Source organism: Lolium rigidum, chromosome 7, assembly GCF_022539505.1.
Source record: "Lolium rigidum isolate FL_2022 chromosome 7, APGP_CSIRO_Lrig_0.1, whole genome shotgun sequence".
Classification (NCBI taxonomy): Eukaryota; Viridiplantae; Streptophyta; class Magnoliopsida; order Poales; family Poaceae; genus Lolium; species Lolium rigidum.
In genome coordinates this window covers 135,478,498-135,495,081 of record NC_061514.1, presented here as the reverse complement: position 1 = coordinate 135,495,081, position 16,584 = coordinate 135,478,498, and the positions used below count along the sequence as shown (strand labels likewise).

Sequence of the window (16,584 nt, the reverse complement as noted above, 5' to 3'; positions counted from 1 at the left end):
TGGCGAACTTCCTATCCAGGGTGCTCCGGAGGTCGGGGCTGAGGTGGACACGGAGGACCTCGTAGTCTACCCTCTAAATAAGCTCGAGGTTCATTGTTGGGGACTACTCTTCCTCTGCAGTTATCATGTGCTGCTCCTCCTTCCGGCCAACCATGGTGGCCAGTAGATGTAGTTGGACTATGCTGGGGGGCTGCGAATCTGGAGGGGTTCCGGGTTCATTGATGCTCCAGATTGGAGAACGATACATGGTGGCCGCTGAATGCCGCCATGATCTATGGCCTTGCAGGTGCCCTCTTGAGATGTCGTTTTTTGGTATCAGTTCAACCTCCGATATGGAGGCCTTTTCTTGCAGCGTCGGTGTCGCTCATCGATCTTGTTGCCCCAAGTGGTCTTCTCCCCGGTGGCAGGAAGGGTGTCTGGCGAAGGGGCTTGAGTCGCGGCGGCATAGGTGAAGGACCGGATTGCTTTCCTACTTTGCTTTTTTTAGGTCCTTTATGTTAGAACCCAGGATTGTGTTGTAATTTTGTATATTTTGGGTTCCTGTACAAAAAGCTCCGTAACCGCCCAGTCTTAATGTAGAGAGATCTTTTGTGGCCCTTTCCCTTGTTCAAAAAAAAATTCTCTCTCATACATCGATCTAAAATCAATGTTGTACTACATATCCTACTACTTCCTTTGTCAGAAAATAAGTGACTTAACTTTTTTCTTAATACATATAGATATCTACACGCTAAAAACACGTGTAGATACAACTATGTCTAGAAAACGTTGAGTCAATTATTTTTGAAGGGATGGAGTAGTTGTAACCGTACCAACTAGTAATGCAAGATGCTTTGTATGGCTATACCAAACCCAATTCAATCCTTCTCATTCCCCCTCCCAGCCAGATTTTCTCCCTCTTTCCTCCTTTGTTCAAGAGTCGCGAAGTCTTCCCCTCCCCGCTCCTCTCCCCCTCCTCTACGATGGCCTCGCCAACCAGAGGCGACGGGGGAGAGGAGGACGACCTTCTGTACAACATAGTCTAGTAGGTTATAATCTAGCTGTATGTTTGGTGCTATGCCTATTTGGCATTCTGTCGTGTATCTGGAGGATTATTTAGTGGGGGAGCCGACAAGCCGTTCCTGCTTGCCAGTGGTGGTGACCTCACGTGCCGTCCACGGTGATTCGTTCGTTGTAGCCAAAGGTGAACGGGATGGTCTCTTTCGAGCCTTCTAATAATCTCGAGGGAGCTTTGCATCGACCTTTTCTTCCCATGCCTAGCCACGATGGAAGCGGGCCGAGACCGGCGCTCGGGAGATCTAGGGTTCCGAGGGTCGTTCATTGAAGCTTCAGCCTATGAGTTGCATCAACAACGACGAGGTTGCATCGTTGCTTCATTTGGCCAAAAGGGGTCATCTTGCGCCTTGGAACATGCTACTCCAATGGATCTTCTTCCTCGAGCCACAGCAGAGGATGTTCTTCGCCCTCAGCGGGGCACCACTCGTTGACCTCGTCACAAGTCGTCTCATCCATGGTGGCGTTCTCGGCGGTGGTTGCTTTGACGTCCGGTCGCAGTGGGAGTAGAGAAGGACCCAATCGCATTCTTTGCTTTCTGTTGCGGTCCTATTCTGAAATTGCGAGTACGATGGTGGATTTTTCTTTTTATTTAGGGCCGTTCTTGTAATATGTACCTACCGCTTGGAACTAAGAAAAAAAAAATAGAGTGCTCGGGTCTGGTCCGGTGATCTCTTGCCAATGGATTTCTTTTAGGAATCCGCAGGTTTGCCATCGGAAGCTGATTCTTACAGGAACAGGACTCCCAAATCCTTTTTCTTTTCAGCAAACACAAGTCAGAACTTGCAAGAACCCGTCCGTACGCGATCATGGCTCCCAACTCACAAAGATGACGCAAACAAACACGCGTCGATTGTAATCGCGCAGCGACAAAATCCCTGTCGGGCCACCATCCGATCAGCGAACCGACGGTCCAGATCAGCCCGCACTCCGCAGCGGGACCAAATCAAGTCGCCAATCCATCCACCCAACGCAGCACGCGGAGGAAACGTGCCGGGCCCGGACCCCGAAACCGGGTCCCTGTCAGAACCGGCCACCCCACGCCAACCCTACCCTATCCGCTTCGGTTCCGCTCTCTGCTTCCTCGCTCCTCCTATATCAGCCCACCCCGACGACCTCCGCCAGGCAACCAACCGCGACCCGCTCCTCAATCCACCGCAACCGCAGCGACCCAACATCGTCTCCTCCGACGCCGGCGGTTTCGAGCGAGAGGTTTTGCCCATGGATCGGTACCAGAGGGTGGAGAAGCCGCGGGAGGAGGCGGCCATCGGCGCCAACGAGATCCGCATCACCGCGCAGGGACGCACCCGCAACTACATCACCTACGCCCTCGCCCTGCTCCAGGTAAACCGCCGGCGCCGCACCTCGCTTCCGCTTGCTCTACGCGAAGGGGACGAAATCGATTTTGTTTTTTGTTCGTGTGTGTGTATGTGGCGACTTCCGGCTTAGGGTTTAGTGCGGGTTCAGTGCGCTGCCGGCGCGACGGTCGAATCGGGAGGTGTTGGTTAGGTTGATCTAGGGCATCCGGCCTCGGTGTGGTGCTATAGGCGTTGGTTGACTAGTATGCCCTCTGTTATTTCAACTGTTTCAGGCAGGGACCGCTTTCCGCTGCGGCGATTTGTTTATTGCCGTTGTTGGTGGTGGATATGTAGGGTTTGCTTTGAGATGAAACTTTTAGGAATCTACTAGTACTACTTCGCTATGATACCCACTAATCGATTTCTAAGTTGGGCTACTGTTACTGGCACTGTTCCGTATGGATGTGGATGCAATAGAGGGCAGTAAATTTTAGAAGTGATAGCTGTCTTCTGGTTTGGGCTAGTGCGTGCGCTCGTTGGTGCTTCAATTTTTTGATCAATTATCTTGGGTATATCTCTCTTTTCCAACTACCTAAATCATCTCAACTCCCTGTACTTAACAGGATGAGGCCACAGAGGAAATTGTCATCAAGGCTATGGGGAGGGCTATCAACAAGACGGTGGCCATTGTAGAGCTTCTCAAGGTAAAACTGGAGTTTCATAACTTAGCACCCGATACACCTTGCAGTTCTGTTTTATTTTTACTAACTGTCCATGCTATCCCTGAGCAGAGAAGGATCGTTGGGCTCCACCAGAATAACTCCATCGAGTCAATTGATATCACCGACACCTGGGAACCGTTGGAAGAAGGCCTTAACATGTATGCACTTGATGTTTTGTTAAACTTAATACTTCTTTTAAGTTGGAATTGACATTGTGTTCTGACGCGATTATATCCTTTGTCTTTTTGACAGCCTTGAGACTACTCGCCATGTCTCCTTGATTACCATTACCTTGTCGAAGAAGGAGCTGGATACGTCGTCTCCTGGGTTAGTTGGATCCAGCCTTTCCCCATGTTTGATGCTTTCTGCAGAGTTTTTGTGCACATGATTTCCAGTCCTATATATAAGGATCAAATACATGACAGTTTGCAATCCCTTGTTGTTTGAAATATTCTCTGTAGTAAATTCTTTCTCCAACAATATTAACTTTTTACAAAAAGAATTAGATGCTCCCCTGTTTGTCGTAGTGCTCTTCGAGAATGCAATTTGTCACAGTGATAATCTTTGTGAATAGATCTCTTATCACAGTGTTGTCTCTTTTGGGCTGATTCTTCTCTTCATGACGTATATTTAACACAGCTTTGAATTTTGCAGTTACCAGCCACCGATACCTGCTGATCAGGTCAGGCCACCAACTGACTTGGATCAGGATGCAGAGGACTTACCAAGTGGCCGTGGAAGAGGACGTGGCCGCCGAGGAAGGGGCAGAGGAAGAGGTAAATATCTGCATGCTCACACTTAATTGAAAAGTTGTCATGTCTGCAAATTATGGATTATTTTGGTTGGTCTTGTTCCTATTTCCTGATTTTCTGTTTTCTTTACATTTGGGCCATTGTAATACAGGATTTAGCAATGGAGGGGCAGAATATGATGATGAGAATGCTGACTTTGAGGGTCCCCGGGGATATCGTGGCAGGGGGAGAGGAAGGGGTAGGCGGGGATCCTTTGGGCCTGGAAGGGGTTATGGTGGTGATGGCTATGTAAATGAAGAAGCTGGTGGTTATTATGGTGGGGAGTATAACGCACCTCCTCCGCAAGGATATTATGGTTAGTTCTGTTGAATATAACTCTCTCATCAGTTTATTGATATTATGGTTACTTCTGTTGAATATAACTCTCTCATCAGTTTAATTTACTTTTCTGTTTCTTGCTTGTTACCTTTTAAAATTCATTATTTGGTATCATTACTGATCTTAGTATTTGAGTACAACAGTTAATGCGTGGGTCAATGAAAATGATTTCTTAGAAAGTACACCCTAGGTTTGTAATAAATATATATATTGTTTTGGGAGTTCAATTTAGGAGTATTTAGGAACAGTGGTAGTATTGATGTTATAAATTGGCATTACCTTGAATTCCTTTCATATTTTGTGACATTGTATGTGGTACCTCACGGATTGTGCTTAATAGCATTTAAGATATTGTAGAAGCAGAAACTTATAATTACTTATCTCATGCAGAAGGTGATAGGGAAAGGGGCCGAGGTCGGGGCAGAGGCCGTGGTCGTGGACGTGGTGGGGGTCGTGGCCGTGGACCTCCTCCTCAAGGACCTCCTCAAGAGTAGATTGGCTGGCCCATCAGCTATGGAATGCGACAAGTCATCTTTGCTAGTAGATTAATGCTATCTTCTGTTGTAACTTTATCTGGTTAGGTTTATGTTTAAAGTTGACAGAGGGAACTCCAGTGTGGGGGATGTGGCTAGTTATGATTTTGTAGCTAGGTTTTTCTTCCATTTGTTTTATTATCAGACCTGGTATCATTCCAACTGTGCATTGTAGCATCTTTAATGTGTTAATCGTCAAATCTAGCCCAGAAGATTCTTTTATGATGTTCCACAGTTTTGTTCTAATGTTCTAAATGTGCAACCGTTGCTGAACTAGCTTTCGGTCTGGTGTGTTCATTATTGTGGGCAATAGTGTACTTTAGGAACACAGGTGATTGCTCAAATCTGACCAGTTTTACAAACGGCATTGAGCACGGACATTCAGTGTTGTCACCTGATCCTTACAAAGCAAATCAGGTTAACAAGAAGTAGAGGGACGTATGGTGTGGAGAGTAGGCTTGTCGTGTTTGAGTTGATACCGCAGTCCGCAGCCCCGCTTTTACCTTCTAATCTGAGTTTTGATTTGATTTAACGAAATTTAAAGCATTTTTTGAGAGATTTGGAGGGTTATATCATTAGAGACTAATACCTCCATCCCAAAACTTAAAAGCTTATATTATTTTTAGAAAACTATATCAAATTTGACTAAGCTTTTACCAAAAATCATTAACATGCAAAATAAAAAATTAATACGAGTATCATTAAATAGATAATGAAATATATTTTCGTATTTGTTGATAGATTTTTTTAAAAATTTGGTTAAATTTTACTTGTTTGATATTTTTTAATAAAATATAAGCCTTAAGCTTTGGGATGGAGGTAGTATATTATTGTAAGTGGTTTAACCTTTTCCAAACTTTCATTTTGCACTCCTTTGCCGAAAGATCTACCCAATCCTGTTAGCGAAATTCATTTTTTCCATGTTGTTGCAACACTTTTTTGATGCTTTCCCCTATTTTCACTTCTATTGGAAGTAATTTTGAGAGATTAAGAGGAGTGTTGTTAATTTCTCAAAATAGAAGATTTAATTTTGAGAAATTAAGAGGCCCTAGGTAATGGGTCCCAACCTTTCACCTTTTTCCGGTCTTGCTAAAATACGTGCAACGACCTAATTGAGAGACGTTAAGTTCCATATAACAAGTTTATTTAACATTTTCCACAAAAGTAGACGATAAATTAGAACAAATATCGAAAGAATCGGTCATGTCCAACGAGTTCAACCTAAAAATATATTCCCCTCCCTTCTACTCCCTTGTTATTGTCTCTTTCTGAGTCGCCTCTCTTTCTCTTGCCTCCCTCAACGTCTATTTCTTCTCTACATCATTCCCTCGCTTCCACTCCATGAGTACATAAGCAACATAGATGACCTCGTCATGTCTTCATGGTGAATTTATGTCGTGCCAAAGAGCTTGAGGTCAATGGTGGGCTGAGAGGAACATGTGCAGGGTCGTGCAATCCGACGTTGAAAAGAGACATACCCGAAATCGGTGAAAGGGCGGTGCCTTTTGTTGATGTTGCATGTTAGTGATTGTTTGGGAGCTTTTGATGTTCCATATTGTCTTTCATCCCAATTAAGTATGATGATTAAGTATGATGTTTGCTGTGTAGTCATGAGCAACATATTGCAAAGTTGGGTGTATGTTTCAAGGAGATTTTCTCATGTTGCAAAACTGCTTCTTTGTTAGTGGGTATGGTTTTCATGTTGCGACACACTTTGAACATTTTATTGCAAAAGAGTGGGAATTGTGTACCCTTAATTTCTTGCTTACGAAAATATTTCAATGTTGCAATGAATTTGGGTAATTTTTATGGGATTGTATGGAGATATGTTGCAACCATATTGCAAGCAAACAAAAAAGTGCTACATGTGGGTGTTTTATATTTTAGATGATCCATATTCATAGGTCTAATTAAATCGTATGATGGGCAAGACGCACGGTCTTGTCTAGTTGCACTTAGCTGACAGTCTAGGGTGCGCCGCAATAGTAGTGACAGTGAAGTACAAAGAGGCCCATGCTTCTGACTGAGAAAGAAACAAGAAACAATCATGACAATACATGTTTTCCATAGCATTGTAGTGTTCGTCTTCTCTAATAACTAGTACCCGCGATCATCGCGGTGTATTCAATGGTGCTTGGCGTCAATAGCTACAAGGGTTCTCTTCACCTGAGTATGCTGAAGCTCTGGCTCTGCAGCGGACGGTATCCCTCGCACGGGAGAAGGGGTTGGACTAGGTATTTGTTGCCACTGACGGCCTTTCTTTGGTCCAACATCTTCAATCATCGATCCTGGATCGCTCGGTGGTGGGCATCCTAGTTGGAGAAATCAGATCCATGGTTGATGTCTTCACGGAGGTCTCCTTTGTCCACGTGAAGTCTTAGTGAAGCAACACATTGTTTAGCGAAATCTTATCATTTTTTCCTTTTAGTGAGGTTTTTAACTCTATTCCGGACTGCACTCGGGGAATTCTTTGTATTCATAATATGTGATAAATAAATTGTTGTGTTCTTTCAAAAAACCAGTAGTAAATAGAGAACCAACATGTGGTTCGATGGATAGGTCGGTCTGCCGAATCAGTTTTTTAGACTTAGTCTTTTGGTGGTGTTCACAAAGATACGGTGTGAGCGTCAGTGTGTTTTACAAAACAATAATTAGTAAATGACAACTTTTGGATTACAATAAAGAGTCGTTTGGAAGCCAGACTTTCATTTCATTTGTAGCATTTTGAAATGAATACATGCATTCATTTCATTTACATTGTAATTCCAGAAATGTACACTTGTTTGGTTGTCACAGGAATTGCAGATGACAACATAATTCAATATTGAATTTGTAAATGGCTTCCACAAGAATTGCAAATGACAGGTCTCAGCTCGAAATTGTGTTTACCCATGGTGTTATTTTGCTGGATTTCCTAAATGAAATGATGATCCAATTCTGTGACAACCAAACAGCCCACCTATGAAATTCCAAAATGAATTCCAGAATTCCAGGCCCAAATGATGGATACCAAACGACTTGAACTATCACTAAATTATTGGATTTTCGCAAACAACACTGCAAGTTTAAAAAATCAAAACCGAACAAAGCCATTCAAAGTAATTGGGCTGGTCCAGAAAAAAGTGGCTGGGCCAGACCGGCAAGATCGATATACACCATCCTATGCTCTTGCTCGGTATTCTCCCCGGAAACAAAGAAGCCAGAACCTGCCCCAATTCCTCGAATCCCACAGGCCAAAACCCTCCTCCTCCCGTCCCCCACCGCCGGCCATCTCCTCCTCCGCCGATGGATCTCTCCACCGTGAACGCGGCGCTCGCCGCCAAGTCCTACCCCGACCTCGCCCCCATCTGCGACGACCTCTTCCTCCAGGTACGCGCGCGCCCCTCTCCTCCGTCCCACCCGCCCGCACAAGGGTTAGCGACGAATTGTATCCCCAACTCCCCTCCCCTTACGCGTTCCGCGAATCGACTCGCAGGTCGCGTCCCAGGGCGCCGCCACCGACGGCTGGCCCTACGCCGTCCACCTACTCGCCCACCTCTACCTCAACGACCTGTATGTGATTTGCTCCACCCAATCCCCCCCTGTTTTTGTCAATTTTGCCGCGTCCGGATTTGGGGTTCCAACCTAGGGTTTACGTGCCAATGTTGTGCGGAGCAGGAACAGCGCGAGGTTTCTGTGGAAGACGGTGCCTCAGGAGGTGAAGGACGCGCATCCGGAGCTTGCCGCCGTCTGGAAGATTGGCCAGTGCCTCTGGAACCGCGACTACGCCGGCGTCTACACGAGCGTACAGGGGTTCGAGTGGGGCCCTGAAATCGCTGATTTTGTGGCCGCCTTCGTAGGTATTTTGCTTGTGCTTTTTACTGTTTAGCATGGTATATATTTGTTTTCTTCGCTGGTTGCATAATGTAGTGTAGCTTGGATTGCTTGTTTCTATGGAGCTGTGGTGTTTTTATTTTGAGGTGAGGGTGGGGAGATGCAGATGAGTGGGTTGTGTCAATGGAGTGTTCATGGAGAAGATTTATCTGTGTAATTGGGCAAGATCCTAGCTGAATATGAAGGAGACATTGGTAGTAAAAGGCTTGTGCTATTATGGTCTGGTTGTTGAAGAAGCTTACAACATATGAGAAAATATTTGGTCCCATAGGTGTCTGTCACACTGGCTTTATATATTCGTTATATCCACATGGGATTTTAGTGGTGTTTAGATAAGAGATTATTTTTTCGTGCCTAAGTACTGCAGATTTGGACCGTTTGTCTAATAAACAACATGATGCAACAAATGGAAGTAACTACTTTGCTAGTTGTGTAATGTAGTTTAGTTTGGATTGCTTGCTTTGATGGACTTGTGGGAGCTCTGTTTAGTGGTGGGGATGGGGGGCAGGGAGATAAGTGGGTTATCTTTATAGAGTATTCATGGAGAAGATTTATCGGTGCAATCGGACAAGATCCTCACTCAATATGACTCCGACATTGGTAGTAGAGGTTTGTTCTACTATGGTTTGGCTGTTGAAGCTTCCTACACATATATGAAATATTGTTCCCATAGATGGCTGCAACACCAGGTTTATGTCTCCAATGTATACACATGGTTTTGAACTTTTGATAGTGCTTAGATAAGAGATCTTTTTTTTTTTGGTTCCTAAATGCCGCAGATGTGGACAGTTTGTCCAATTAACAACGTGATGCAACGAATGGAACACTTCAATGCATTCTTCGTCTGTTTGGAAAGTACAGTTATGCCAGCTACAGTCCTTACGTGGCACTGATGTGGTATTTTTAATTGATATAGAGGTTATATGTTCTTTTATGAATCTTTATGCCAATTACCTGTCCAAAAAGGTTGACTTCTGAACTTATCACGTGGTTCAAATTTCCCTGTTGCTTGCATTGTCATCTGGTCTTGAAGTTTACTTGGAACTTTGGAAGTAATGTAGCATTGTTTTTGTTTGTGATTACGTTATTGCCTTACTGGTTAACTCAGAATTTGCACTTTTGTTTGCCATATGTAGAAAGCTACAGAAAGAGGATATTCGAGCTGTTGACTTCTGCATATTCCACAATCAGCGTTGCAGATGTGGCTCACTTCATGGGGATGAGCGAGGAGGATGCTACTAACTGTATGTTTTGAGAACCTGCTAGTTAATAGCGAACTTCCAAGTATTTTTTTTACCTATTGAGCATTCTAACATGTTCAGTTACTTGTTTTGTTTGAAGCATGCACACTGCATTTCTTCATCTTAGAATAGATCTTTCCGTATGAAGTGTTACCCTCATACGTAAAACAAACACTAATTTTGTTACCGAGTGAGGTGATTTCTTACAAAAGGTTAGTTTAGTTGTCTATTGAGTGTTGCTATCCTTGAGGAGCGTGTCATTAGCTGCACCATCAAAACTGAGCATATTGAGATGGCTACCTTCCTTCATATTTTATTTGAGTACTTCTCTCTGAACACATATTACTGGCCAGGAGGCCCAGATCCAGTTACCTCTTTCAGAAGTCCTAACCTTCTGATATCTAACTTACATTACGATAACAACAGACCATTCTTATTCTCTCCATCCATCTACTATTTAACCATCTACTGTGTATATATTTTACGTTCCTTTTGATAGTGATATGATTATGATTTATTTGGATGCACAAGTGCTCTGCTCCCCATTTAAAATATTGGTAGATTTGGATTTACGACCCCAAGGATTGGCACTTTATCATTTACCACCTCTTTCACTCTGACATGTTGCCTGGGCCCTGGGACCTTATCTGGCGGTAAATCTTCAAGTGCCAATCTTTGGACATGAAGTGAATAATGGATGCCTCCTTAATTTTATGCCGGCATAATATTCTTGTGCTATAAGGTTGCATTTAATACATTGCCCTTGACATGCTGGCTGAAGTTAACAGAGTCGAAATATTTCGTGTATGGCAACTAAATTCCATTTCAGGCTATCAAAAGTGCTGTCCACATTTCTTCCTTAATTGGGCATTGGACATTCACAATGTTGTTTGCTTACCACATTATCGTTTAGAATGAGGATGTTCTAGAGAAGTCAAGTTCACTTTAGAGGATCAATTAAGCAGTGCTGATTTTTTTGTTACCCAAATTTCTGAGCCATTGGTGGGCCCCAATCATTATTTATATATTTGTAGTTAAAATCTTCTTTTAGAAACATAGTTAGGAGTAATTTTTTTCTGAAGTGATAGAATATAATAGCTTATGCCTACACAAATAGTCTTGGATTTTTATACAAAATAGTGAGAGGTATTATTTCAAGATATCCATGTCAACTTGCCGTTAAGAACCACTTTGCAGTGTCAGTGGTCATGTTGGATGCAACCAACTACATTTGTGTTTGCAGTTACACTTGAATTGTCTAGTGCATCCTGTGTTACCATTCCAATTTTACTTGATTAGTTATTCAATTATATTATTGCACAGTTCTTTTCCTTGATCGATATCACACATATAAAATAGTTATGCACGTGTTTTTCAATTATATATATATTGTTGAACAGCTGCTTTTGCTTATTTCAGTGCAGCTGATGACAATTGTTTCCTTTTTCCTCAATGCAGATGCCGTGCAAAATGGTTGGAGTCTGGATGCGGCAGCCAAGATGCTTACCGTCACAAAACAAAAGCCGCAGACGAACCAGAAGCTCGATGCAAGCAAACTGCAGCGTTTAACTGAATGTGTTTTCCACCTGGAGCACTGATGTCCTGGCACCAGTTACTTTTTCTACTCTTAAGGCATAGTATTAATCATGCATGGTTACATAATACTGTATGACTAGATTGTGTTTTGGCTGGAAAGGAATCTCAGCCAGTACTTAATACGCTTCTGGGATTGTCTTCTGGTTACCGAGTTTGCCTTTTCTGTTTCATTTCCTTCTTATCACGGCAATTCGTGCAATCAAATGAACACTGAAGCGAGTGATGCTCTGCTTAGGTTGAACCAGAGGTTTGTGACGTCTGTTTTTGTTTTACTACCTCTGAAATATAAGCCTTAGCTTCCTAAAAAGGCTTATATTTTGGAACTGAGGTAATAGATCATATAATTGATCTAAGATCTGATGGACCTGTCGTTTTTCTTCATTAGTCATATTCCTTGAGCCTTGTTGATACAGTTTTGCCTTTGTTGTTTGGTTGTCGCAATTGGAATTTATATGATGACATTTCTATAAGCGTACATGATGCAACATTTGAAATCAACATGTATATATAGAAAAAGTCTACCCCTATTTTGATTATCCACCACAACTTGCACATGTATCCTATCCACTCAATCTGGTAGAAGGATCAGGAGCCACATCACTGTCCGTGACATCTTCAGTACAACGCGCTATCAGAGTTGCTGGTCAGTTGTTCGGCACGACTTAATTCCTGATACCTTCCAAGACTACATACGCACACCACACGTGGCATGGCAAACGATACTTTGAACATTCATTCTCTAAGACTAATCACAATACATAGTATATCATATAGAAGTATCATGCGTATGATACATGCAATTATGCAAATGCAGTGCTTTCTCAAACAGTTGACGCGGCGATGGAGAGCTACGCGGTGGCCGGGCTGCTGACGCTGCTGGAGGTGGTGGGCCTGCTGAGGCTAGCAACGACAGGAGGTGGTAGCGACACACATGCTATATCTTATGAACTCCTTGCACGCCATCCTCAACTAATATGCGCATATTGGCCAAATGAATCAGTCTAGTGCTAGTGAGGTGGTAGCAGCTTGCATACAGTTTTTGTAAACTCTATGTCTCTTTCTGTTCTCTAATTATGGTCGAAAGATAAAATGTATTACTCCTCCTCGGCCGCAGCTGGAGGATTATTGGCAACACGTACAGCCCACCGCAATCAATATCCTAGTTTCACAGAATCCTCAACAACCTTGGAGACTGGATGAGTTCCCAAACGATCCGATCATGCGTTGGAGTAGCTTATATGTAGTTGCGCACGTAACTATCCTCATGTACAGTACATGCATATAGTGTTCATTTAATATAAACCCCTCTTTTGGAATTAAAAAAGAATGACACCATTTTTTTCGGTACACCTACTTTGAAGACCAGCCGTCCACATGCTTTAGGCTGACTTCTTTTTAGCTTCTGGGTGGGCTTCTAGGTGGTGAACCGTTCAAGCCCAAAAGATGTATCCGGCTTCGGCAACGCTTATTTGGACCGCAAAGCCAGACCGTAGTGTAATCGTAGAAACTGCCCGAGACGAGTTTCCCGAGCTTCTGGCCTAGAGTGCCGAAACGGTACATGAATTTGCCCCTCGTTTTCCGCTCAATTTACATAGAAACGCCACTCCGGTTCACATATCGCTTCGGCCATCTAAAAATAAAAAAAGGAGTCAACCCCAACTGTCCACATCGCACCTTCCCACCATCGCACGCACACCCCGCTTGGTTTCCTCCCTGCTGCAGCCCGCTCCACCACCGCTTCACTCCACCATCGCTGCCCACGCCGGTTTCCTCCCCTGCCGCTCCACAATCGCGGACCATGCCGCTTCCGTCCTGACCTGCCTCGCCGCCAGTCAATCCCCATGGCCGATCTTTTCACCTGTAGCAGCACCTACTTTTCTTTTCAGAAATGGAAACCTCATGCTCTTGTGATCACGTCCATGCCCTCGGTTGCTGTTGGCGAGTCTTTTCGGCGATGCAATCATTGATTCCGTATCAATCAGACTCCTCTGTTCAACGTTGGACTTTGGTACGAACTAAAATATAGTATTTTTTATTATCATAATTTCTTGTTATTTTATTAATTCATTTCTAACTCATTTTCTACTAAAAACTAGCCTACGTATGGTATCATCACATATGCAATGCATATATCAAATTTAAGGACATTCTAGACATTTCACAACTTAACACATCCAATAAGCCAAAATTACATAAGCCCAAAAGAATAGGAGTAACCAGTTTCTTAGAGCTTCTTCCCACCACGGTTTTTCCCCACCGAAATCCATAAGCCAGCTTATGCATAAGCAGAAGCCCAAAAGAAGTCACCCTTACTCTCGCCGCAATGCGGCTCCACCCGTGTATATAAACCTGGCTACGCTTCTCACAAGAGACAGCCAAGAGAGAACTGAGCCAGAGGGAGTTCGAGAGACAATGCGCGGTCTCCTGGCGGCCCTCGTGGCCGTCAGCCTGCTGGTCTTCGTGACCCAGGCCGCGACGGAGGCCCCCAAGCCACCACTGGCACAAGCGCCTCCTACCTCCCTCAACGCTCCCCAGTCCTATGACGGAAAGCACACATCCCCACTCCCCACCGCCACTGCCAACAAAAGTCCACCAACGCGTCCGTGTCCGTCGGCGTCCACTCCACCACGGAATGTCGAGCAGCGGCGCCGCCAGCGGCACCGCCGACGCAGAAGCGGCCACCCAATGACGGGAATCCTCCATCCTACGACGGCGACGGCAAGCACAAGGTGGCAACTCCGCTTCGTGTCTCTAACAAGGCCCTGCCGACAGGGCCGGCCCATAGATTTCGAGGGCCCTAGGGCAACACGGCACCAAAGGCCCCTTCTTTAATGTGTCAAAGCTTTTTAGGGCAGGGGGCCATGGCCCCCTACTATGGAGAATTCCTTAAAGATATATATTTATGCTATTTTTACATTTTATTCACAGTTTAAGTACGATTGGTGTTCTTGGCACCCCTAACAATCTCCGTCATGTTCCGCCATTTGGTTACGCATAATTTAAAAAAATATTATTAGTATTCCACAAGAGAAATATTCGGGTAATGCAATAGCAAACTAAATAATATTTACATTTGAAAGATCCATGGTCTTTAAAATCTCAGTAAAGATATTGAAACTATTTATTTCTATTGTTCAAGAAAATTATATATCATTATTCTTATTTTTACCATAGCTACATATACATATATATATATCTCTAAAATTAATCGGAGAAAATTTATGGGAGTCGGTGTTGTGGTTCATATTTGGAAAGGCTAGAAGAAATAATGTCACCAGAAAAAATTATTTAGAAGTATTGAATTATTTTTGTAAAAGGAGTCAGAGTAGAGGTATCATTGGATCTTTTGTATTTTCTAGAATTATTCTAAGCCGTGTGGCCTAAAGAGTAATTGTTGATTCTTCTGGTATTAGGAATCAGAGTAGAGAAGCGGTATGCTACATCATAAAACATCTATATATTCTAGAGTTATTTTAAATTATACAACCCAAAAAGTATATGTATAAGTGTATTAAATATGCAAACAAATTTTGGGCCAGGGCCCCTAGCTCCTGGAGGCCCGCCCCTCTGCCCCGCGCTATGGGCCGGCCCTGCCTGCCGAATGAAGTCAAGGTCAAGGCGGCACCGGCTCCTCCACCTGCCCACAAGCGGCCGCCCCCTCCGCCGTCCTATGATGGAAAACACCCGGCGCCTCCGCCTCCGGCCCACAAGCGGCCGCCCCCTCCGCCGTCCTATGATGGAAAACACCCGGTGCCTCCGCCTCCGGCCCACAAGCGGCCGCCCCCTCCGCCGTCCTATGATGGAGAACACCGGGCGCCTCCGCCTCCGGCCCACAAGCCCCCTCCATCCTACCACGGCGACGGCAAGCACAAGGCGGCAGTGAACAAGGCCGCGACCAATGAAGTCAAGCACGCGGCACCGGCTGCGCGCGCGCACAAGGCACCATCCAATGAAGACTACAAGGCGGCAACGGCTCTGCCCGGGCGCGCACAACGCCCCACCTAAGGAACTCAAGCGCATGGCGGCAACGGCTCTGCCCGCGCGCGCACAAGGCACTCTAGGATCTATGTCTCTGCATGCATCTCTGCATATCACAAGTGTTAGTGTGTATCCCTCTGATCCATGTCCTTCAACTGGAGAGAAAAATGCATGTAAGCATTGTGTGCAAAGATATACCGCTTGTGGTGTTCTCGAATAAAGTAGTATGTGTCCGTATCGAGAGTGAACAATCTTATCCATACCCGGACATATATGAATTTACTTAAACATTGTGTGCAGAATTACTAAACCAAATCTTTTAGTGCATAGAACATATTATGAAGATTTCAGGGCTATTTAAGATGCCTCGACAAACCTGAATACTTCAGAATTTTTATTTCTTTGATGATCCGGACCACGTTGCAGATTTTTTTTCCTTTATTTTTTTATTTAAACTAGGGAAATTACACGTGCAATTGATACGGCTGAGCAAATTTAGAGTTAGTTATGTGATGAAGATTCGGACTAAACACTCCTCTGTTCGAGATTCTTGTTCCAGTAGATGCACAACATCTTCAGCTTTGTTTTGATATTTGAATCACCTCAAACCATGCAGTATCGGCGACGCCATCTTCGACCAAAGTTCGATCCAGAAATCAGTTTTCAGATCATTTGTTTCTCGCCGTGTCGCGTTCCGTTTTTCGGCGAAGCTCACCGGCATCCCCGACCACTTCAGCACCATCCGTCAGCATCCTTGGAAGCGCACCACTGCGTAGTTTCTCAACGTCTTTTGTTTCGCTCAAAACCGTGCCCAGATTCGTCTCGGACACAGCTTTAAAATCCGTCTACAGGAACTCGCGCTGTCACGTTTTCAGTTATCCACCCGCTACACCTCAGATTGGCTGAGTCCCGTATTCTTTCGAATCTCAGCATACAGCATACTGGTTCCACCATGGCTTCACACACGAGCGACCCAGGTTCGGTTCCCCGCCGGCGCGCTTTGAACCAACCTTTTTGAGCTCTGCCTCGCTGGCGCCTAGCAGCCCCACCTGTCAATCAGATTCTTTTCAAACTATTTGTTTTTGCGCTTTTACAAATCCAATTGCTACAAATTTTATATTCATTTTGATCAGAAAAATGCAAGGATCATGAATATGCCA

General features: G+C 44.3%; 2 protein-coding genes across 2 annotated transcripts; both read left to right on the top strand.

The window, feature by feature from the left end:
* Window positions 1-2,172: 2,172 nt before the first annotated feature.
* On the top strand, window positions 2,173-4,961 carry LOC124676665 (ribonuclease P protein subunit p25-like). The gene is made up of 7 exons (XM_047212708.1): window positions 2,173-2,397; window positions 2,975-3,055; window positions 3,143-3,231; window positions 3,326-3,400; window positions 3,728-3,849; window positions 3,977-4,180; window positions 4,594-4,961. Exons 1-7 carry the CDS (start codon window positions 2,275-2,277, stop codon window positions 4,695-4,697), a joined length of 798 nt encoding a protein of 265 aa, XP_047068664.1. The 5' UTR covers window positions 2,173-2,274; the 3' UTR covers window positions 4,698-4,961.
* Window positions 4,962-7,936: 2,975 nt separating this feature from the next.
* Window positions 7,937-11,680, top strand: LOC124676388 (COP9 signalosome complex subunit 8-like). Its single transcript, XM_047212459.1, has 5 exons — window positions 7,937-8,105; window positions 8,212-8,288; window positions 8,394-8,575; window positions 9,746-9,853; window positions 11,309-11,680. Exons 1-5 carry the CDS (start codon window positions 8,022-8,024, stop codon window positions 11,446-11,448), a joined length of 591 nt encoding a protein of 196 aa, XP_047068415.1. The 5' UTR covers window positions 7,937-8,021; the 3' UTR covers window positions 11,449-11,680.
* The last annotated feature ends 4,904 nt before the right edge of the window (window positions 11,681-16,584 follow it).

Bases quoted from the DNA above. Each gene is read 5' to 3' on its own strand.
- LOC124676665 (XM_047212708.1), top strand. From the start codon at position 2,275: ATGGATCGGTACCAGAGGGTGGAGAAGCCGCGGGAGGAGGCGGCCATC. The intron at 3,401-3,727 runs GTTAGTTGGATC...TGAATTTTGCAG, and splicing joins CTGGATACGTCGTCTCCTGG to TTACCAGCCACCGATACCTG. The intron at 3,850-3,976 runs GTAAATATCTGC...ATTGTAATACAG, and splicing joins AGGAAGGGGCAGAGGAAGAG to GATTTAGCAATGGAGGGGCA.
- LOC124676388 (XM_047212459.1), top strand. From the start codon at position 8,022: ATGGATCTCTCCACCGTGAACGCGGCGCTCGCCGCCAAGTCCTACCCC. The intron at 8,289-8,393 runs GTATGTGATTTG...TGTGCGGAGCAG, and splicing joins CACCTCTACCTCAACGACCT to GAACAGCGCGAGGTTTCTGT. The intron at 9,854-11,308 runs GTATGTTTTGAG...TCCTCAATGCAG, and splicing joins CGAGGAGGATGCTACTAACT to ATGCCGTGCAAAATGGTTGG.